This window comes from Botryllus schlosseri, chromosome 14 (genome assembly GCF_051294905.1).
Source record: "Botryllus schlosseri isolate E-star chromosome 14, Bs_hap1, whole genome shotgun sequence".
Lineage (NCBI taxonomy): Eukaryota > Metazoa > Chordata > Ascidiacea > Stolidobranchia > Styelidae > Botryllus > Botryllus schlosseri.
The window spans coordinates 163,320-188,506 of record NC_137249.1 but is presented as its reverse complement, the minus strand read 5'-3'; the positions used below and the strand labels follow the sequence as shown (position 1 = coordinate 188,506).

Genomic DNA, 25,187 nt, shown 5'->3' with positions numbered 1-25,187 from the left:
TTCACACTATATATAATATACAGTTCTGCAGTATTTTCAGGAAAACGAGGCATTTCAGTCCAATCAAAATGAGAGAATAAAAACATTTCAAGACCGGAGTTTTGCTACAATCAGACAACTAGAATTACCTATTCCAAGTCCGACTGTAGAGTCCAATATTGACGCCAAACTACTGCGACTGTCATAAGGCTGGGGCATTTGAAGCATTTCATGGTTTTATTGCGGATTAGAAACAGAGGATCAAGTCTTTACAGAATTGAATTATGAATATGTGGATCAAGTCTTTACAGAATTGAATTATGAATATGTAACAAAATACTTTGGCAATTCACAAATGGCAATACCACAGCCAGCCTACATAATTAGATACTGCATCCCAGACAAACCATAGCTCACACAGAATAGATGACGATATACGGCCATGTGATCAGATCAAACTATTGGAACATATGTCGTTTGTATTTCTAGAATCTAAAATGAGCTCAATATAGAAAAGTATGAGTTGGGGCTGGACATAATGAATGAGGATTGAGTGAATGAGTGGGACATGATTTTTTTCAAGTAGGCTTACTGAAATTGTACCTCCTTGCCACTACTAAATTTATCATCAACGTACGAAACATGTACCGTAATACAAGTTACGCATGTTACTGGAAATTACATATCTGTGAAGTTGTGATCAACACACAACATTGTCACAAAGTGAAATGAAGTAGGCATGGTCGAAAAATACAAAATCGCCTTTAATGTGATGCAGAGCTGGAAACATATTCGTTTTGGTCACCGACAAGGTACATATTTGAGCTTTCTATATCATTCATAGTGTTATGACATCACGGTTTGTTATACTCAAATACTCGACTTGAAACCTAATACTTGATTTATGAGTCACCTAATGCATGAGAACAATCAACTAGTGGTCTTTCAAAATCTGTACTGTCGATTTATCGAATATGTAACTAGCGCCTGACCAGACTGTGGTAATACCAGTCACAACATACAGTGTTTGCAAAACTGGGCTGTTAGTAACTTCAAATATTGGCGCAGTCAGAGACGCCCAAAGAGCTGCAATTTGTAGCACGGTGTTCCATTTACTGATTGTAGTGGGATTGAGTTTGGTGTTAACCAGTGTTGGGTCGAAAAATCTCTTTAAAGTCAATGGAGGTGGGCACGTCCGATATCTCAGATAGAACACAGAAATAATTAATGCTGCGTCACGACCAATAATGAGAGCAGCAAGAGACAGTGGGAGCATGCCAGCTTTTGTCAGAGTGACTGTTAAAACGGAAACTAAAATTTTATCGCCGAGTGGGTCTAGCGCAGTTCCGAATGCTGATTTTTGAGAAGGCCATCTTCGCGCAATGTATCCGTCCAGAATGTCAGATACTCCGGCCACAACAAGCAGCGATGAAGCGAATAGATACTGCCCGTTTAAAATCAAGTATCCAATGTAGGGTGCCGCGAGAATCCGACCGAATGACAGGAGATTTGGAACTGTGAAGATATTTTCCTTCCTTGAAGGAATGGAGCTGATGTTATTTTTCTTTTCGTTATTTCCCAGTAAATTTTCCCAATCTTCTATTTTTTTCTTACTGTCATTGTAATTAGGCACATCACAGTAGATCCATCTTTTTTGCATATCATTGTATAGTCTCTTTTTCAATAATTTAGTGTCGGAACATTTACACGTTTGTGTCTTTGGAATGTTTTCATGTCTCCCTTGGATTGATGCAGAAAATGCATAGATGTAACTTGAGCTAACACTTCTCTGATTCCGCAACCAGTTTGTTCCAAAATGAAAATATCCCAGGATTTTGAATTGCGAAACTGCAGAGTCCCCTGCTTCTTTCCGAACAAGAGAGAAGAGAATTTTTCGCTGGGACAAAAAGCCAAGCATAGTTCATTGGATGAAAGAATGCTGAAAAATTGTTTGTGCACTGAAATGGTAAAAAACAAAATCGGATATCATCAATAGACTCGTTTACAAACTACTGGATTTTCAAAATGTAGTGAATTAGAAGTAGGGTAGAGCCCAAGATGAGAAACGGGTAAGATGAGACATGCAATTTTTTCATAGAACACATTTCTGATGGACAGATTCCTTCAACTATGCTCTTCCCATAATCTCATTTTATAGCCCTACCATATTAACAAGACAAACAGATTTGACGTTCGGCAGAAAAATGCCGAAAACTATATTTTCATAGTCTGTGTAAGTTATGTGAATGTATGTTTGTAAGGGCATAACTATCATAGTATTTCATATCATAAAACAACATTACTGAACCTGGTAGAGTGCAATATTAGCAGTGTAATCATGCACTTACCTCTAAAAAGTAATACAGAAAATTTTTTATTGAAGTTTATACAATCAATCAGGTTTATTAATATTTTCATCGTTTCAAAACATCTCAAGACTGCGAAACAATGAAAAGATAGGAAGGTGTCGAAACTACTTGGAGTAGCCTTTAAGATCAGACAGCCACCTCAGCCTAGGCGAAGTAAATAAGAGGCATGCACACTGAATGAAAAGTAATGCAGAGAATATAATACGCAAGCGACAAAATGAGGTGGCATGTGGTGGAGGGTGATGTCGGAGTTAGGTCGTGGACCGGTAATCCTGAAGACTGGCTAGTGGCTATATACAATAATTAAGGTGTGGGGGCAAGATGAGACATGGGTATTGGAGTGTTTTTCCATTTAAAAGTCTCACAATATTCAAAATTTACTGTTCAATGCACACATAATGGATCATTTATCTAGCAGTTGGCCAGATGTGACATTACAAGACAAAATAATAACAAACTTCCTATTATTGCTGGATCCCATGGATAATTGGCTTTCGGTGTCATTTAAATTCCAATATAATGTACAAATTCTTTTTAAAAGAGAATTATTTCATGATTATTATATTTTATTCATGATTTTGCTAGTTGATTCATCATTTGGGATGAATTGGTGATGTAATGAGCAAGAATTGCTTGGTGTCTCATCTCACCCTCACCTGGTGGTCAAGCCGGTATGTTGAGACATTTGAGCAAGGATTTTTGAGGGCCAAGAAATTCATAAGTATGTTGTTTAATATAACTCAGGACATAGTCATAAATAGTGCAGATCACAGGCTTTCCATTGGCATCAAAAGTAATCCTCAGAAGGCATTACTCGTTAGGTCGCGTTGAAATGCCAGAAAAGTGTCTCATCTTGGCCTCCTCTCCCCGACTACTAACGACTCTAAAAATCCGCAACAACCAACAATAACTGCAAATGGTTCAAGGATGCATTACCACCACACATCCGTGAATTGCCTTATAATAGATTCAAAAAAGCCCTACTTGATCACCTCTTGTCGTTACACTAACACTGTTGCCCTACCTCGCCCAGACATTGCTTCATTGATCATTTGCTACCATCGTTTAATTTTTCGGCACTTCTTCGTTATTCCCCACACATCTAGAAGTGATCACCATGAAACCAATAAATGATTCCCATGAACATGTGAAATTTTATAGACGTCAAAATGAATTGTTTTTCGCGTTGGGGTGGGATAGACGGATATTAGGGTTGAGGAGAGGGGAGATATTAGGGTTGGGGGAGAGGGGGATGTTAGGGTTAGGAGGGTTAGGGTTAGGTTAGGGTTATGATTAGGGTTAGGGGAGGTGGGATATTTGGGTTAGGGGAGGTGGAATATTAGGGTTAGGGGAGGTGGGATATTAGGGTTGGGGGAGGTGGGATGTTAGGGGTTATGATTAGGGTTAGGGGAGGTGGAATATTAGGGTTAGTGGAGGTGGGATATTAGGGTTAGGTTAGGGTTATGATTAGGGTTAGGGGAGGTCGGATATTAGGGTTAGGGGAGGTGGGATATTAGGGTTAGGGGAGGTGGGATATTAGGGTTGGGGGAGGTGGGATATTAGGGTTGGGGGAGGTGGGATATTAGGGGTTAGGTTAGGGTTATGATTAGGGTTAGGGGAGGTGGGATATTAGGGTTAGGGGACTTGAATATTAGGGTTGAGGGAGAGGGTGATGTTAGGGGAGGCGGGATTTAGGGTTGGAGAGAGGGGGATGTTAGGGTTGGGGAGAGGGGTGATATTAGGGTTGGAGAAGAGGGTTAGGGACATGATATCCCACCTCCCCTAACCCTAACCTAACCCTAATATCCCACCTCCCCTAACCCTAATCATAACCCTAACCTAACCCCTAATATCCCACCTCCCCCAACCCTAATATCCCACCTCCCCCAACCCTAATATCCCACCTCCCCTAACCCTAATATCCCACCTCCCCCAACCCTAATATCCCACCTCCCCTAACCCTAATATCCCACCTCCCCTAATCCTAACCCTAACCCCTAACCCTAATATCCCACCTCCCCTAACCCTAATATCCCACCTCCCCTAACCCTAATCATAACCCTAACCTAACCCTAATATCCCACCTCCCCTAATCCTAACCCTAACCCCTAACGCTAATATCCCTCCTCCCCTAACCCTAATATTCCACCTCCCCTAACCCTAATATCCCACCTCCCCTAACCCTAATCATAACCCTAACCCTCCTAACCCTAACATCCCCCTCTCCCCCAACCCTAATATCTCCCCTCTCCTCAACCCTAATATCCCCCTCACGTAACCCTAATATCCCCCTCTCCCCCAACCCTAATATCTCCCCTCTCCTCAACCCTAATATCCGTCTATCCCACCCCAACGCGAAAAACAATTCATTTTGACGTTTATAAATTTTTCTGTTTATGTTCATGGGAAAACATTTATTGGTGTCATGGGGATCATTTTTTCGATGTGTGGGGAATAACGAACTGCTGTCATCTGGGCCGAATACTTGTATGAAATTTCCAAAGCGGAAAAAAGATATGACCTACCATTACCATTTTTAACGAGCTACCTCCGGGAGGATGAGTTAATACCTTTTCTGGATTCAATAGTGGTATAAATTACATACCAATATGAGATAGCTTATTTCCAGATGCCTAAGTACCAGTAAATGCCCACCAAAATTTCTGTGATGTGATCGCATTCGCAACAATACACCATTGCTTCGATCAATTTGACCCTGTCAATATATTTATGTTATCGGTAGGGTAACTTATACTTTGTTCCGGAAGATAAGTTATACCTTTTCTGAATATAATAGTCATCTATTTTGCACCCACACTAGAGACAACTCATTTCAAAGTACACAAGTTACTCTAAAATCCAACTAATATGTCGTATTATCGCTACAGAGGCCAATTCACATTCATTTCACGCAACTCGACCATGCCAATAAATATTATCTTGAGGGTAACTCATACTTTGTTCCGGAAGATAAGTTATACCTTTTCTGAATCTAATAGTCATCTATTTTGCACCCACACTAGAGACAACTCATTTCAAGGTACACAAGTTACTCTAAAATCCAACTAATATGTCGTATTATTGCTACAGAGGCCAATTCACATTCATTTCACGCAACTCGACCATGCCAATAAATATTATCGGTAGGGTAACTCATACTTTGTTCCGGAAGATAAGTTATACCTTTTCTGAATCTAATAGTCATCTATTTTACACCCAGACTAGAGACAACTCATTTCGAGGTACACAAGTTACTCTAAAATCCACCTAAATATGTCGTATTTTCGCTACAAAGGCCAATTAACATTCGTTTCACGCTACTCGACCATGCCAATATATGTTATCGGTAGGGTAACTTAAACTTTGTTCCGGGAGATGACTTATACCTTTTCTGAATCTAATAGTCATCTATGTTACACCCAAACTAGAGACAGCTTATTTCAAGGTACACAAGTTACTCTAAAATCCACCTAAATATGTCGTATTATCGCCACAGAGGCCAATTCACATTCGTTTCACGCAACTCGACCATGCCAATAAATATTATCGGTAGGGTAACTCATACTTTGTTCCGGAAGATAAGTTATACCTTTTCTGAATCTAATATTCATCTATTTTACACCCAGACTAGAGACAACTCATATCGAGGTACACAATAAGTTACTCTAAAATCCACCTAAATATGTCGTATTATCGCTACAAAGGCCAATTAACATTCGTTTCACGCAACTCGACCATGCCAATATATGTTATCGGTAGGGTAACTTAAACTTTGTTCCGGAATATGATTTATACCTTTTCTGAATCTAATAGTCGTCTACTTTACACCCAAACAGGAGAGAACTTATTTTGAGGTACACAAGTAACCCTAAAATCTACCTAAATATGTCGGATCTGATCGCCACAGAGGGCAATTCACAGCGTTTCATGCAATTCGACCATATCAACCTATCTTATCGGTAGGGTAACTTAAACTTTGTTCCGGGAGATGAATTATACCTTTTCTGAATCTAATAGTCATCTATTTTACACCCAGACTAGAGACAACTCATTTCGAGGTACACAAGTTACTCTAAAATCCACCGAATATGTCGTATTATCGCTACAGAGGCCAATTCACATTCGTTTCACGCAACTCGACCATGCCAATAAATATTATTGGTAGGGTAACTCATACTTTGTTCCGGAAGATAAGTTATACCTTTTCTGAATCTAATAGTCATCTATTTTACACCCAGACTAGAGACAACTCATTTCAAGGTACACAAGTTACTCTAAAATCCACCTAAATATGTCGTATTATCGCTACAGAGGCCAATTCACATTCGTTTCACGCAATTTGTCCATGCCAATATATGTTATCGGTAGGGTAACTTAAACTTTGTTCCGGAATATGATTTATACCTTTTCTGAATCTCATAGTCGTCTACTTTACACCCAAACAGGAGAGAACTTATTTTGAGGTACACAAGTAACCCTAAAATCTACCTAAATATGTCGGATCTGATCGCCACAGAGGGCAATTCACAGCGTTTCAACCTATCTTATCGGTAGGGTAAGTTTAACTTTGTTCCGGAAGATGAGTTATACCTTTTCTGATTGCAATCGTCATATACTTTCAATAAAAACAATAGTTATGAGTGATGACCGATGTTCAGGTGTGAAAACAATAATTTTATTGTCAACGAAAATGAAAGAATGAGCGATTGATTTTTTTTATAATAAAGCTGCGTAGAACAATATTTGCCCATTTGCTCTGATGAAATCGAAGGCTTCTTTGACGTCCACGAAATGTACCTGATAGTCGTTGAAACATATAGCCCCCCCCCAAGGCAATTGAACGAGTACGACATCCAGTGACCACCAGCATCATTGCAACTTTTATGAGTTATTGCGGATTTCAAAGTATATGTACGGGTACTACCATCTTGAAGCTATACTTTGATCTTTTCGTCAATTTGAATTGGCGTAGCGGCTGTTGAGGTGCCAGTTGATTGTCTTGCCAACGAAATGATTAGAACAGGGGTGGGCAAACTTTTGACCTCACGGGCCGCATTCAACATCGCGGGCCTCAGCAAAACGCAATATTGGTATTTGATCACATAGCGAGGACATGGAGATAATATATAGGCTTAAAACCCAACATTGCTTCGATGATATCATACACGCGTCAGAAACAGTGGAGAGATTTCATAGGCCGGTCAAACTCAATAACCAATGTGTCAAAATTGTAGATATGAAAATTGATTGTCCCTATTCTTAGAACAGGATTGAAATTTGAAAATGTGAGCAGCTAACTGCTCATAGATTTACTAATTCCACTTTGGTTTAGTGCCAGGACACACAATGCTGACAGCATCATAACCATGTTAGCATCAAACACGCTTCTAGTATGTGTAGATAAAATATAAATACCCTAATTTTACGCATACAGAGAACGAATCGGATAGTTTGATGGCATGAAAGATGACGACTGTGGATGAGAGATTTTTGAATATGAAATTCATACTAAACACAGAGCTATAACTGGGATTGGATGTCAATCGCGCGGAGCGCGAAAATTTTTTTTATTTGAGATCAGCTTTGCGGCCCCTTTCGGATGCTTTCACGCCCCCAAGAGGGCGAGCTGCTGAGTTTGAGAACCACTGCCTTAGAATTATCATGTGGCAATATACTAAGAAAAAGTTGCATCAATTCGATTTTTAGTAAGCATTTTATCAATATTTTTAATAAGTTTCTTCAGACTCTCGCGGGCCGCACAGATCGGTGTTGCGGGCCGCGTGCGGCCCGCGGGCAGTAGTTTGCCCACCCCTGGATTAGAACATTAGAGATCGACGTCAAACTAATTCTGACCAAGTTATTGGCGGAGCTGCAAACGCTGCAATGTCTGAAAGCGATTTCGTTTTTGAAATGGTCCAAACAAGTTTGTGTGCTTGTGCAAGAACTGGGTACTGGGAGCATCAGATCTATTCTTCGATTATTCTGCTTATAAATTGAATTTCCACAGCTGCAGCATTGGGATTCACGTTCGACGCTCACGAATGGTACGCAGTTGAAACATTCCTAGGCAGTTGATACGTAAGGAGATGATATAGAAACCAGGGCTGTGGAGTCGGAGTCGGAGCCGGTGGAGTCGGAGTCGGAGTCTGGGTAATTTTCGCTTGATGGAGTCGGAGTCGGAGTCGTGAAAACTAAAAGTAGCTGGAGTCGGAGTCGGAGTCGGAGTCGTGGGGAAAATACTGACTGGAGTCGGAGTCGGAGTTTGTGAGAATGACCCTGACTTCGACTCCGACTCCGACTCCAACTTCTCTATCATGAAAACATTTGCTTTCAAAGAATTATCAATATAATTTTTATGTACCACCAATCACTGTTATTAATAACCATACAGATCAGGTGCGGCCAGCCCGTGGCACGCAGGCCAAATTTGGCACACGAGAAGGTTAGGTGTGGCCTGCGAGGTAATTCTCGAAATTATTTATGACATCAGGTACAATTGCAAGGCCAACCAAAATTTGATTAGCAGGACCGCGAAATTTGATGATGACTAAAACAACAGTTCTGACGCATTGACGTATCCAGGGGCCAGCCACATTTATCCCAAATCTTCGTATATATGACCATAAAGTAGAATATTTTATTTTACTTGAAATTTTTCTCGGTACTTCGCATGATTCATTGTCACTAGATTTCTTGCATTCAGTATTTGAGCCCCCTTCTGAAAATTATAAATACATATTATTCACAGAATTGAGTCTAACTATATTCGCAATTAGGAGATAACGTGTCGTCCAACATGCGGCTTCGCTTGTGCACTCGCAGCGAGATCGTCAACAAAACATTTGCACAAAATGATAGAGGCATGTTCACTGATACCGTCGATTTTGCTATGTCTAAACGTCGAATAATCCTGTCCTTGCCAAATGAGCCCAGTGGTATACCGATGCGACCCCCAATTTATGTTAACAAAACATTTATTGATATAATTTAGTCATTATCTTGCAAAAAAACTTCGCGCTTCGCGCGACCAGGGCCTAATTGCGCACTGCACAGTTGCATGACATATTGTTATCAATTTTAGAGCGTATTAATGTAAGTCTTGTTTGCAATGTTACCTAATTAGGTTCGCTCCTATCGGACGACTAAAAAAGGTTATCAACATTCCAGTTGCCTGCGCAATGGTTCGTAAATCTCATGTGTCCCTTTGACCGAAAAATTTGCCCACCCCTGATATAGATAAAATTAGACAGTACTTGCAAATTACAACTCAGTTGCACAGGGGAAGAAAATCGCAATATGCGTTTTCGCGATGCTGTCAAAATTGATGCAATTTTTGGAGTTATACCATGATACTGTGACAGAGAACATGCATCGGCTGGTTTTGTAAAATTGTAAAAATGGTGTAAATATGACCAAACGATGCTTCCCACTTGACAAAATTAAAAATATTATGTAGTGTAGCTTAGCTGTTTGGGCCGAATAAATGATTAAGAAAGACTGCAAGTCCCAATACTTGAATACTTGATTAAGTACATGTAGACTAGAAATAGGCTATGGTCTTTGACTACTTAACTAAATTCCATTTTATGACCAATGTCAATTAGTAGTAAGAATGTGTGTGCTTGTAATCAGTATAGCGTGCACTGTGCAATGACGAAATTAGTAGGTTCAATCTCTTTATTAGTTGCTGACTCATACACAAGAGCTACACTTGAATTTTCTATCTACATTTTTATTATACAGGATTGGATATCTGCCATATTTGAATGATTCATACATTTCAGGATATTAGAGAGTCCATGTTATAAAATCCTGAAAAAGGCAGGATATTTAGCAATTCTTTCTGTCATGTTAATTGCATAGTGGATAATTCGAGCTGTGCCACAATAAAACAATTTAGCATGCCACCGTTAATCATATGGTTGCATATGTTTAATGGTTGTATGATAGTCATTCAACCGACAATGTGGCATATAATTTTCGAAGTAAATTGGTAATAATGCTGGAGTCGGAGTCGGGAGTCGGAGTCGGAGTCGGTACGTTTAAAGACCCAGGAGTCGGAGTCGGAGTCGGAGTCGGTACGTTTAAAGACTCAGGAGTCGGAGTCGGAGTCGGAGTCGGTATATTGAAAATGTGTGGAGTCGGAGTCGGAGCCGGAGTCGGTGGTAAAATTTACCGACTCCACAGCCCTGATAGAAACTCTTCAGAATCCAACTGATCGCCATACACGAAATCGCAGAAATCGCATGCTTCTTAAACCGATAAGTCATAAGAATCATCAGCAGAGAGAGAGAGAGAGAGTCTTTATTTTCATCGAACCAAAATACATAACAAACGGCAGTGAATGTGGTACAGAAAATATGCGTGCACAGTATTCGGTATTAGATAGGAATGATCGATAAGACCGTGAAGGTCATCTAGTCCGATCACACCAGCATCAAACTGGTACACTTGACTCAGAACAGTCTGGCTGTAAAAAAATGTTTAGTTAGGAAAGGAAAATAGAAAAAATTAAACAATGGTAGCAAATTATCAATGAAGCAATGTCTGGGCGAGGTAGGGCAACAGTGTTAGTGTAACGACAAGAGGTGATCAAGTAGGGCTTTTTTGAATCTATTATAAGGCAATTCACGGATATGTGATGGTAATGCATTCCAGATGATAGGTCCCGAGTAGTCGATAGATCTCTCAGTTAGGTTGCTATTGGGTTGGGGTAAGTAGACGTTTCCTTTAGACGAAGATCTCGTGTAATGGGAATGGACATGTTTAGCAGGTATGAAAAAGTCATCAAACACAGGAGGGAGACTATTGGAAAAATATTTGTGAACAACTTTTGATACAATACAATTTGGCAATCTCCTGTCTTGTCATTACCAGCTTCAATAATTCGGCATATTTATTGCCTGGTTTGAACGACATCAACGAATTCGTCTCCTTCAAAATGTGACATAGTGACTGTGTCACAGCATTAAACCAGCATGTATTTCGGGTGTTTTTCAATGCCGGATATGCTTTAGTGAGGACTCCATGCTTATCAGCCTTCATCAAAAGGAGTGGAGGCTGTGTTGAATTAGCAAAGACGAAAAAGATGATTTCGATCCTACTACGCATCATATCTGGTAATCTCGGTGGCAATATCCCCTTGCACAGAGCGTTGGCAGCCAAGCAAACGCAAACGCCGCAGTCTCATTCCGTCAGTCTGCTTTACCAAACATTTCATTTCGAATTGGAGTCCGTCAATTTTGAATTTCCGGAGAAAAAAACCCTTGAAATTGCTTTTCAACTTCGATACCAAACAACTTGATAATTTGTGATCAGCCAGGGAGTTTATAATCGCAATTTGGCTATTTGCCTTTGAAAATGAAATGAGTATAAAGTGATCTTCCCATATCAGTGGAAACAGCAACAGGTCTCGCACTTCGCCGTCATCATTTTCGAGTCGACGATGAAATTTTTTAAAATCTCTTCCGTCAATAATACTCGTGGTGACATCACACGGTAGGGGAGACCGGGGACAAATGTAACTAGGGGCCAATGTAACAATCGACCTCACCGCTAGTAGGATGGAGAAATCAGCTTGATATTTTAAGTGCGCATGCAGTATTTATCTCTCCTATTATACCTGGAGTTACGTTGAGCAACGACGCGAAACCCCGGAATAATCAGAAAAAAACGAAATTTTTTACCCTTGAGTAAAGTTTTTCTGGTCTGGAATAATTTGTTTAGACGAATAGTACCTCAAGTAGTTACAACGTAATATATGTAGCTGGAACAATGTTACCATAGTCTACCGTGATGATAGAAAGAATAGGACTTGCATCGCCGGTAAGGTACCATACTGAGACACTAATCATCGTCGAGCGTGTCAGGGGCAATCGTAACACTCTGTTACTTTTGCCCCGTTACAATATGTTATCAATTCTGAATGTCTTTGTTCATATGTTGGTATTACCATTCATCTACTGCAGAATAGTCTTGCAACAGCCAGAAGTTCACCAGAACAGATACTACCTTGCGATACCAATTCTAACATGATCATCTGTCGAAACGGCTATACAATAGTGGTGATGTGAATCTGACGGTTAAGTTATTTTCGTGATTCAACCACCCTTCTCATGTTGATCGACTTTTGGTGTGTCGAACTTCAATGGTCATGACTGAATCCTCATCCCCTGACTTTGATCATGGCCCACTTACATTTTGATATTTGATGTGAACAATTTATTTTCATTTTGTACAGCACAGAAGAATGTCATTATAGCTTTGACGCCACACAATGTTGCGTCCTCGTTTTGCTATACTATCATCGGCCCATTCAGCCAAGATATGTTGGCCAAGTCGGTTTCGCACCTTTGTGGGTGACCGAATGACCAACCCATTATGCACGCTGAACAACAGAACCTTGGTAGAAGAGGTCGAATATGTGTAGGGAGATGATGGAATGAATGTGTCTCTTGAACATTTTAAGCTTGAACAAGACACGAAGGGTGATATTGCATTCAGATGCCATAAGTGCGATGGGGCGTAGCCTGGAAGCGTTCAAACGTCTCTTCCTTTATTTTCATGCAATATACAATTTGTGCTTCCGTTTTCGTTGTTCATTTAGTTTGTTTTTAGTTATAAATAACACTGTTAAAATTACCCCGCAAGGGTGGTACAATTGCCCCTGGGTACGGGGCGATTGTAACATTTGAGCAGCGATTTTTGCGACCTAAAATTTCCATGATTGATTGTTGATTGAGTTCCAATTTAGTTTTTGTATCAACTATCGAGTTGTTGGCTTCTTTATATAAAAATTTGGAAGTGAAATTTCCACGAGAAAAACACGTAATGTTGGAAAATACAAAAAGTGTTACAATTGTCCCCGGTCTCCCCTACTGCGCAATTTTTTTTCGTCCAGCACACAAATTTGTGCTGTTGACCATAACATTCAAATATGAATCGACTATACTTTTCGAAAGCCAGCCTTTCGGGACTCGCCTCGATGAAAGTTTTTCCATACACTGCAGGGTGTTGGGTAACGGGTCAGCACACACTGAGTTTATGTCTTGCCAATTGCCTCGATGCCCGTCCCCCACGCGAAATGCAATTGTTCCCAACGATGCAACGGTGTGTGGTATTGAATACCACAATGACTCACAAAATAATTTAATATTTTGAAATCCATCGAGTTCTTCGTCAATATTGGGTATGTGTTCTTTCTTGGTAATTGCTACACAGCGATATTTGATTTTTTACTTCATTCCGGGGCTGCCGTAAATCGATTTCTTATTTTGCAACCTCTTTTCGAATTATCCGGTGATAAAAATTTGCGGACGGCGCTTGGCATGTTTAGCATCAACTTTGCCATTGTCGCATCGTTTTGCTTTCTTTGATGAATATCCAAGGTGATATACGTGGTCGGCGAATATCTTTTCTGATCGACAAATTTCTTTTTCATAAATTTCCACAAATTTGTCCAGGCGATTGATCCTTCCTTTCAAAAAGTCATGTTTTAGGGTTTTAAAATGCTGTTCAATCACTCCTTGTGTATTGTTATCTATGTGTACATGGTACGTTTCCCGTCACACAAGGTCTCTGTATATCGATCGGTGGCGCTTTTGTAAATATCAGATTGGCCGGCCTTATTTTGCTCATGTCGTCCCAAATCTCCAAGCATCAAATTTGAAGTTGCTGCGACACGCCTCAGTACAATATTCAACATCTTATCCGTAAATTTTTCTGAATAATATGGATTACTTTCATCGCCTTCAACGGTGATCATGTTCTCAATTTTTTCCTTCATTTCCCTGTATCTCCTGTGAAATGGAGAAGATTCTTCTTGTTTGTAATCCGCTTTCTTTAGACCCTGACCAAACAAGGTATCTTCTGGATCTGATCTATCCTTGATCGCACATATCTGCATATCAGCACTGTCGCAATTGCATGTTGTGAGATGATGCTCATGAAGGATATTGAAATGGGTCTCAATAACGCTGTCGAGTTTGGGACTCAGTAGTATGACAAATATATTGTGTACAACAGTGGTTCTCAACCGCCGGTCCGCGACGACATTCCTGCCGGTCCGCCAGGTATATTACAATTTTATACGTTAAGTTCAAGTTGCAATGTTAAAGGCTTGTCCATTGATAAAATAATTAAAACATCAACTTTTAAACTGATTCAGAACTTCGTGAGGTAACATTAGGGCTGAAAACATGTTCGATTTGACTTAAGACGTGTCATTTGACGACATGCGAGCGACAAGTACAGAACAGGTACGAGCTGACTCATCGCTAAACAGCGCAGTTTGCGCGATTATTCGTTTTCGATTCATTCATTTTGTGCAGGGCCGTAACTGGGGCACCCCAAACCGCCCAATTGGAGAGGGGCCCAAATTATTTTGCAAATGAACATAAATCATAGCGTATTATTGTTTGAAACTTTCCCTAACATTTGCAATTTTCTTTTCGCGCTTAACGCGATTTATTGTCAATAAATGTCTTGCTTGTTAGGTGCCCTTCTCCGAAAAATACGCAAGATTTATAGAAATAGGCATTTCGGCGTCAGCCATTACCGCACCACGACGTACCAACACATAATCAAGTTTAGGCTAACATATAGGACTCCGAAAGATGTGCCGAAAATTCGGCAGCGAGAAAAACGATTCAGTCATGAATAATCGATAATTTTTGCTATTGGCGTATTTTGGGCCCAGAACCAACGTTTTGGGGGTTGGGCCGACGAAGTGCTTTTTCGGCACGGAGAAGAATATTCTTCGAGTTGGCGTGGTCGGTTAAACCCACGGCCTTCGGCGAGAAAGACTGTAAACGACTCTCGGCGGTAGTATATGTTTATCTGGACAAGGCAATTTTACCTCGACTAAGCAGACTGACTACCACAAAATCACATGGATGACATCATGAAGATAATTAAATACGATCAAAAACCCTCTAAAGGTCACTCTCTAGCACCATATAATTGCAACAAACGGTTGCATACGTTACATTTTGGCTTCATTTCCATTTTGAAAGTTCACCGGTCCGCCAGACATTTTTTGAAATTTTGCCGGTCCGCGAGGTGAAAAAGGTTGAGAACCACTGGAGTACAATATCGTCCAACTCCTTCAACGTATTGCAGAAAAAAAATGCTATGTATCCAGCACATAGCTGTTGAGCACAATTTCACCCCGTAATGTTTGCGACACATGATTTTGGCTGCTCGCATTGAGTGACTCAGACAATTATGCACGATGGGTTTATTCAGATCCGCAGCCGTAGCATCACCCGTAACGACGCGAAAGCATCGGTTGTAGTACTGCAATCTTGTCTCAGCACAAAATTGCGTCAAGGTCGCATTCCATAATACCATGCTTCCGTCAGTAATAATAAGACCAGGTAATACCGGAAACGCTCGCTTGCATGTTAGTTGAATAAACCGATTCAAGAATCTGGTCATAGTCCCCGCGTGTCATGTTTGCTTGTTACCAATGAAAAAATCGGTAGAGATATTCCTGTGGGGAAAGGATTCCTGATTAGCAGCGTGTATATTTGAAACTTTCCCCCATCACAGTCGCTGATTGTCAAAATTCCGCCACTTCCGTCGATATAAAGGATATCTGTCGGTGCAATGTCTTGGTAAATTTTGATCTGGTTTTCGCTGCAAATTATTACTTGTGGCGGATATCCAGACCACGATCTTATAAAATTAGTTCCACGAGATTCGTAACGTACTCTCAAAGTCTCCATATTAACCATCCAGTTGGAGGTAAATGTGTCAGATATATTTGAGTTGTACTTGAGGTTACGTAATACTCCGGGCGCAGGCACAAAAGTATGGGAGCCAAAAATCCGTTCAGTATCGCTCAGAGTTTCGTGCAGTCTTCGATGCACATCATAGGCTGAGCTGAATTGTAAATCGTTTTCCAACTTCTTGCGCAAGGACTTGTTGACGGGTCTGCTTTTCATACATAATTCGTGAATTCGTGTCTGAGAAATTGTTATCTCACATTTGATTTTACTGATACCGGAGTATATTTTTATTGAGCCTTCGACTCGACAGCCGCAACAAGATTTATGCTTACAATAAAATTTGATGTTGCCTTCGTAGTACCAATCTGATGAATCTATTATCTCCAAGACCTTCTCTGGGTGGCGAAGGTAATGATTTTGTATACACGGCACGCAGCAGTCGTATACTTCCTTGATTCGTTGGGAGAAATATGAAGCGTAATCGGAATCGTCGGAAAATCCATGAAGTTTTCTATTTGTTGTAAGACTTTTCCATGCGTCTAATGAAATTTCGAAATTATCCTGTATATTCACCTCAGAGGAAAGACTTTCAATTTCCCCAATGGGGACTTTGAAATGTCCCAAAGCTTGTATCGTTTCATGTTTGATGGGCAGCGTCCTTGGTGGTTCAGACTTGGAGTCTTTAGATGCTTCCGTGGCATAGTCATCGAGTACACCCAGCAGCGCTTCACTGGAAGATTCTACTTTTATTCCTTTGCTGTCATGGCTAATGTCGGAAGAGTTGTCTGGTTGTTCCGTAGTCGTCGCACTGTTATCAGCGTTAAATCCAGGCTTAACAAAGCATGATGCTTTGAGTGTGGACGATTTCGTAGGCTCTCGATCTTTAGACGCTTTTGTTGCTTCGTCGTCGAGTAAATCCAGCAATGCTTCATTAGAAGATTCTACTTCAGCTTTTGATCTTTTTCTCTCGTGGCGAATATCGGAAGAGGTGCTTGGCTGTTCCGCATTCGTTGCACCGTTATCAGTGTCAAATACCGGCTCAATAAAGCCTTCTGATTTGGTCGTAACCGCATTCGTTGACTCTGAAGCGTGTTGGTCAAACCTCGTAACATGATAAATGACAGGCAATCCGTCAGACAGATCAGGAATTGTCTTGGAACATGCAAGATGACATCGTTGCCATTGCTGTTGGGAATACCTGCGAAATTCACTTTCAATTGGTAGGACACATTGTGGGTGAAGCCATTCGTGACACGATTCACACTCTACTACCAATTCGCCATGGTACGGTCTGCGTTACAAAAACAGTACGGGTAGGCCGCTTCTACCGAAAGACGAAAATCTTCATTTCTGACCAAAATCGTTGCAGTTTCAATTTTGCAGCCTTTGAAGATTTTTGGTGACACAAGTTGAAATACACACGACAATGATTTGCCGTAAATCCATTCTTTTTCGGCACGGGCAGTCGTAATTCTCGCAGAGAAAGAGCAAACTTTTTGGCTAGAGAAATATTTGCATTTGATGAGCGAACGGAACTTCGATCTTTTGGAGGTGCATACGGTTGATTTCTTTTTCTGGTCGAATATTTTCGGCTGTAATTGAAAAATCAATTCAGATCTACATATATACCCGATCAAAGAAGGAAAAATTACATCTAGAGCTGGAACAAAATATATGGATGCCCCAAATCACACAGTTCACAATCACGATGAAACAAAAAGGCTACTATCTCTCATTACGCGTCACAATCATTCTGAAGATGCAATGTCGCACAGAACTTGCCCTATGCTATGCTAGTTTGTTTTCCAACAACCTGAAATAAACGAAAACCGTTCCGAGAATAGAAAAATTGATATTGAAATATCATTTCATAAAAATCTACAAATTGCCATAGCATGTGCATGAAACAGCCACATGCTGCTCGCGAACCGCGAGTTGCCTAGCCCTGATCTAATTTATATACCAATCGGACGTGGGATTTCTCCTTCAGTATGCGTGTCCCTCCTTCGATACCATCACATATATTTTCATTGTATCGCAAGCTTGTGGTGTTTTGAAAGGAAAATTATGAATCATAACAGAGCTGTTCTTGGCTATTACTCGTACCAGCGACTCGAAATTTCTGGGTTAGGAGCAATATACGGCATACGCTGCAAATCATGGGTGTAAAAATAGAACGGGCGAACGACACTTTCGGGTACCAAATTGTGCTTTTACACCACTTCCAAAAAGTGAAAATGAATCAAACGCACCAATCCTGATTTGACATATAATAGACTTTTCTCAACTTTCTCAACCTTTTGTTACACACGCCCCCCTTTTTGAGAGTGAACAATTTCGCGCCCCCTTATCATCATATCACAAAACCCAACCGGATGTTATCCAATTGGATGTAAATCGCGCAGAGCGCGAAAAACATTTTCAGTTGACCGCTTTTTCGCGCCCCCTTCGGATGCTTTCACGCGCCCCCCAGGTTGAGAACAACTGTAATAGGCGGTTGTGCTGCATGGCTAACAAATTCCAACACCATGCGACGGGTTTTAAACCATACGTTTAAACCAGGGGTCACCAACACGCGGCCCGCGGGCCGCATGCGGCCCGCGAGGTCATGTTTTGCGGCCCGCGGCTTGATTTGGAGAAATTTTGAAAGAACGCTCAGTAAACCATGCCTAAATTGATTTCAGTTTAAACATATTGTTGTTGTTGTTCAAAGTAAGTCATTCTACTGTGCCCAATATCACTATTCCTTCAATTCTGCATGGTAATATCATTCTATGGAGGAATAATTTGCTGATATGAATGGGCATATTGCCTTGGCGTGCAATGGCCCACCACTGCCAAGGCCGGGAGGATTGATAAACGACTTCGGGCTCACCAAGAGACCATGCTTTACGAGGATATAGTTTTCCAGCAAATAGGCTACCGTGTCTATAACTAACCCCGATATCGATTCTTTAATCATAGGGCGGCCAATCTGCGGCAGTAGGAGAAAAATATGCGGCCGTTGACACTCAATTCAATCAGGATGTGTTGGCGGCTGTCAATATTATGCAAATTGAATCTACGAATTGACTCCCTAATTAATTAGAGGTTTGGATTGTTCTTGAAATTTTCTTCGCGCTACGCACGCTTCAATGCGAGTTGATTTTAGATTTTAATACAGCAGTGTCCTTTGTAATCGGAGTCCCACAGTACAGATGCGAACAGCAGAGAAAAATGATGCGCCCCATAAAGAAATACCAATTTTTAATCGTATTGTCCTCATCTCGAATTAATTTTTTTTCTGGTTGTCCTGCGTTTGGGCGAATCCAATATATTTCCACTATAACGACAACGACAATTCTAATGGGAGGTCAAGAAATAACTGCATGCAATATAGGGCACTAATGAGAATTGACCCACCCAAAGATGCACCACAGCATTAACTAAGTTTTTGAAGACACTCCTGCATAAACTATACCGGTGAATCTGATCACATGGGCCGAGAAAGGATGAATATTTGATAGTAATATGTGAAACTATACTGATATTTAATGACGAAATTCCCTCATGAACGTGAAAAATTTTCTCGCTTCGCGCGACTACAGTACGAATCCCTGTCGCTCTTCGCAACATGACTATATTCACGATCTCGGTGCCATAGTAAGCCGTTATGAGTAAATAGATTTGTCCGGAGTGTACCAGCATTGGACTTGGTGAGTTTAACGTGGATATTTGGCCCCAGTTTGTTTATTACCACTATGTATCGGAATGCGGCCACGGGCTACATGAGTAATCAAAATGCGGCCGTGAACAGCAAAAAGGTTGGCCACCCCTGTTTTAGTTGCTACAGCGTGTTGTCATGTATCGTGCGCAGCTCATAGTTGAAAATATAACAAAATTGATGAGCATGATATTTTTTGTTGTATTTGTGTTTGTTCAATAAAATATTATTCATTTTTTGGTGGCTATGCCCATCGCCCATGTAAGAGAGCACAGCATTGTACTAACGTAGAGTTATCATACTTGGTTGTTGAGCTGCGTTGGCTATGCTAATCTCGATATTGAAGTCATGCGGCCCGCGGCCTCTAGGAATTATGAAAAGTGGCCCGCGACCCATTTTGAGTTGGCGACCCCTGGTTTAAACCATACGGATTACAACAAGTATAAAGTACATTGTCAGTGCAATACAATAATTTACCTGCAATTTTGTCGATAATCTTTCCCTTTCATGGCAGCTTCATTGGCCCATCACATATGCACGACTGCACGTGGATGCGTCAGACACACACAAAATATTTCACTTGAATGAAGATTGATGTGAGGATTCAGAATATATTCACTTTTCCCACAATATGTTATAGCCATATATGGAAAATTAGTGTGCCTCAGTTGTGACGGCAGGTATTGGACTCAGGTCATGCTCAGGTCAGCAAAGGTTACGCAAAAGCTACGGTCGCAATAGCGACACGACCAGTGACGTAACAATCGTATCTGCACCGCAACACCTTACAGAGTTGCCGGTCCTGGTGCAATTGGAAGGTCACAGACTTCCTTCCAGTAAACTGCTCCTGTTAGTAGGTGTTTTTAAAATACGACTCTTGATTAAATCAAGTGTCGGTAAGTGTGCCGCGGCATAGTTTTCACCTTCCTTACAAATCAGATTTCGAACTGATGAACTTACCGCATGATAACAAATTATAAGGCGACTTTTCCTCTTTGCACAATTGGTAAAATTATCATTGGAATAACAAAGATGTCTAAACAACCTCTTTGGTGGCAATATTAGCTTAGATGTCGACAATTATGCGAACAACTCAGGGCACATGAGATTGCCACCGCGTCTCACCGATTGTGAATTGTCCCCGGGAGCAACCAGATCCATCATTATTTAGGTGAATTTTAGGGATACTTGTGTACATCGAAATAAGTTGTCCACAGTCTGGGTGTAATATAGATGACTATTAGAATCAGAAAATGTATAACTCATCTTCCGGAACAAAGTATAAGTCACCTGACCGATAAAATATATTGACATGGAATCATGTGGATTGTGGAGCGATTGCGCATTGTCGCAAAATGCGATCATATCACACACATTTAGATGAATGTTGCAGAGGGTTGTGTACCTCGAAATAAGTTGTCTCCAGTCTAAGTTCAACATAGATGACTATTAGATTCAGAATATGTTCAACTTATCCTTTGGAACAAAGTTTAACTTACCCTACCGATAAGATATGTTGATATGGTCAAAGTGCATGAAACGCTGTGAATTGCCCTTTGTGGCGATCAGATCCGACATATTTAGGTAGATTTTAGGGTGACTTGTGTACCTCAAAATAAGTTTTCTCCAGTTTGGGTATAAAGTAGACGACTATGAGATTCAGAAAAGGAATGACTCATCTTCCGGAACAAAGTATAAGTCACCCTACCGATAGGATACATTCACATAGTCAAATTGCGTGAAGCGATTGTGCATTGCCCTTTGTAGCGATCAGATCTGACGTATTTAGGTGGATTTTACAGTTACTTGTGTACCTCGATGTAAGTTATCTCCAGTCTGGTTGTAACATAGATGACTATTAGATTCAGAAAAGCTATAAATCATATTCCGGAACAAAGTTAAACTTACCCTACCGATAAGATATGTAGATATGGTCAAATTGCATGAAACGCTGTGAATTGCCCTCTGTGCCGATCAGATCCGACATATTTAGGTGGGTGTTAGGGTTACTTGTGTACCTCGATATAAGTTATCTCCAGTCTGGTTGTAACATAGATGACTATTAGATTCAGAAAAGCTATAAATCACATTCCGGAGCAAAGTTAAACTTACCCTACCGATAAGATATGTAGATATGGTCAAATTGCATGAAACGCTGTGAATTGCCCTCTGTGGCGATCAGATCCGACATATTTAGCAGGGTTTTAGGGTTACTTGTGTACCTCGATATAACTTGTCTCTAGTCTGGGTGTAAAATAGATGGTTATTAGATTTAGTAAAGGTATAACTTATCTTCCGGAACAAGGTATAAGTTACTTTACCGATAAGATATATTGACATGGTCAAATCGTGTGAAGCAATTGTGGTTTGTCGCAAAATGCCACTATATCACACTTATTTAGTTGAATTTTGCAAAGGGTTGTGTACCTCGAAATGACTTGTCCGCAGTCTGGGCGTAAAATATATCGGTACTAGATTCAGAATAAAAATAACTTATCTTTCGGAATAAAGTATAAGTCACCCTACCGATAGGATATATTCACATAGTCAAATTGCGTGAAGCGATTGTGCATCGCCCTTTGTAGCGATCAGATCCGACGTATTCAGTTGGATTTTAGGGTTACTTGTGTACATTAAAATACGTTCTGTCCAGTTTGGGTGTAAAGTAGACGACTTTGAGATTCAGAAAAAGTATAACTGATCTTCCGGAACAAGGTATAAGTCACCCTACCGATGAGATATATTGATATCGTCAAATCGCGTGAAGCGATTGTGCGTTGTCGCAAAATGCGATCAGGTCCGACGTATTCAGTTGGATTTTATGGTTACCTGTGTACCTTGAAATAAGTTCGATCTAGTTTGGGTCTAAAATAGATGACTATCAGACTCAGAAAAGGTATAACTTATCTTCCGGAACAAAGTTTAAGTTACCCTACCGATAATATATATTGGCATGGTCGAGTTGCGTGAAACGAATGTTAATTGGCCTTTGTAGCGATAATACGACATATTTAGGTGGATTTTGGAGTAACTTGTGTACCTCGAAATAAGCAGTCTCTAGTTTGGGTCTAACATAGATGACTATTAGATTCAGAAAAGGTATAAGTCATCTCCCGGAACAAAGTTTAAGTTACCCTACCGATAACATATATTGGCATGGTCGAGTTGCGTGAAATGAATGTGAATTGGCCTCTGTAGCGATAATACGACATATTTAGGTGAATTTTAGAGTAACTTGTGTACCTCGAAATGAGTTATCTCTAGTCTGGGTGTAACATAGATGACTATTACATTCAGAAAAGGTGTAATTCATCTTCCGGAACAAAGTTTAAGTTACCTTACCGATAACATATATTGGCATGGACAAATTGCGGGAAATGAATGTGAATTGGCCTCTGTAGTGATAATACGACATATTAGTTGGATTTTAGAGTAACTTGTGTACCTTGAAATGAGTTGTCTCTAGTGTGGGTGTAACATAGATGACTATTACATTCAGAAAAGGTATAATTCATCTCTCGGAACAAAGTTTAAGTTACCCTACCGATAACATATATTGGCATGGTCGAGTTGCGTGAAACCAATGTCAATTGGCCTTTGTAGCGATAATACGACATATTTAGGTGGATTTTAGAGTAGCTTGTGTACCTCGATATGAGTTGTCTCTAGTCTGGGTGTAAAATAGATGACTATTAGATTCGGGAAAGGTATAATTCATCTCCCGGAACAAAGTTTAAGTTACCCTACCGATAACATATATTGGCATGGTCGAGTTGCGTGAAACGAATGTTAATTGACCTTTGTAGCGATAATACGACATATTTAGGTGGATTTTGGAGTAACTTGTGTACCTTGAAATAAGCTGTCTCTAGTTTGGGTGTAACATAGATGACTATTAGATTCAGAAAAGGTATAATTCATCTCCCGGAACAAAGTTTAAGTTACCCTACCGATAACATATATTGGCATGGTCGAGTAGCGTGAAACGAATGTAAATTGGCCTTTGTAGCGATAATACGACATATTTAGGTGGATTTTAGAGTAACTTGTGTACCTCGAAATGAGTTGTCTCTAGTGTGGGTGTAAAATAGATGACTATTAGATTCAGAAAAGGTATAATTCATCTCCCGGAACAAAGTTTAAGTTACCCTACCGATAACATATATTGGCATGGACAAATTGCGTGAAATGAATGTGAATTGGCCTCTGTAGTGATAATACGACATATTAGTTGGATTTTAGAGTAACTTGTGTACCTTGAAATGAGTTGTCTCTAGTGTGGGTGTAAAATAGATGACTATTAGATTCAGAAAAGGTATAACTTATCTTCCGGAACAAAGTATAAGTTACCCTACCGATAACATATATTGACAGGGTCAAATTGATCGAAGCAATGGTGTATTGTTGCGAATGCGATCACATCACAGAATTTTGGTGGACATTTACTGGTACTTATGCATCTGGAAATAAGCTATCTCATACTGGTATGTAATTTATACCACTATTGAATCCAGAAAAGGTATTAACTCATCCTCCCGGAGGTAGTTCGTTAAAAATGGTAATGGTAGGTCATATCTCTTTTCCGCTTTGGAAATTGCATACAAGTATTCGGCCCAGATGACAGCAGTAATAACGAAGAAGTGCCAATTTTTCTTCTATTTTATTTTTTTAACTACTGTAACCTTTTTTACAGCCAGACTGCTTAGAGTCAAGTGTACCTGTTTGATGCTGGTGTGATCAGACTAGATGACCTTCACGGTCTTATCGATCATTCCTATCTAATACCGAATACTGTGCAAGCATATTTTCTGTACCACCATCACTGCTGTTTGTTATGTATTTTGGTTGGATGAAAATAAAGACCACCGTGATTCTATTAGAAAAATTACGCGGTATGGGAAACACTTGTTACTACCATGGCAGCATTATATATTTCCGATTGGAAAATCTCCGTATACTGCAAAAAGCCGTTGCCAGATAATTTTAACCTGCATTAATGTCGTTTTTAATGCATTATCGCCGGAGTGGAAAGAACTTGGTACCCTTTACTGAATATAAGGGACCTTAAATAATATATTAAAAGCTGTTTCAAACTTCGGAAGATACCTGGAGCAGAGAACCATCGAAATATATATTGCCGCATATTGTGTTGGAAATTGCGTTGTTTTCAAGATATAATAGCCAAAGAAGGAGACACTTCTTACTCTGTTATGAATAGAATGGCTCCTAATAACATGTTAAAGGTCGTTTCAAGCTTCGGAAGATGCCTGGAGCAGAGAACCATCGAAATATATATTGCCGCATATTGTGTCGGATATTGCCTAATAAACCTATCCACATGCACCAGAGTTGATGTTGTTTTTATGATATAATAGCCAAAGAAGGAGGGACTTCTTACTCTGTTAT

General features: G+C 40.2%; 1 protein-coding gene and 1 long non-coding RNA gene across 3 annotated transcripts; both read right to left on the bottom strand.

Annotated features, from left to right (window-relative positions):
* Window positions 1-197: 197 nt before the first annotated feature.
* On the bottom strand, window positions 198-3,455 carry LOC145455189 (cardiolipin synthase (CMP-forming)-like). Of its 2 annotated transcripts, none has more exons than XM_080333148.1 (2): window positions 3,373-3,455; window positions 198-1,937 (listed from the first exon to the last, which is right to left on the bottom strand). In XM_080333148.1, the coding sequence occupies exon 2, from the start codon at window positions 1,895-1,897 to the stop codon at window positions 914-916; it is 984 nt and encodes a 327-aa protein (XP_080189274.1). In that variant the 5' UTR covers window positions 1,898-1,937; window positions 3,373-3,455; the 3' UTR covers window positions 198-913. The 2 variants fall into 2 exon arrangements, with proteins under 2 accessions (XP_080189274.1, XP_080189275.1); XM_080333149.1 differs by lacking the exon at window positions 3,373-3,455 and adding an exon at window positions 3,341-3,361.
* Window positions 3,456-4,686: 1,231 nt separating this feature from the next.
* LOC145455191 (uncharacterized) lies at window positions 4,687-24,628 on the bottom strand. The gene is made up of 2 exons (XR_013920287.1): window positions 24,416-24,628; window positions 4,687-4,810 (listed from the first exon to the last, which is right to left on the bottom strand). It is a non-coding gene; the product is annotated as an uncharacterized LOC145455191 (long non-coding RNA).
* Between the last annotated feature and the right edge of the window lie 559 nt (window positions 24,629-25,187).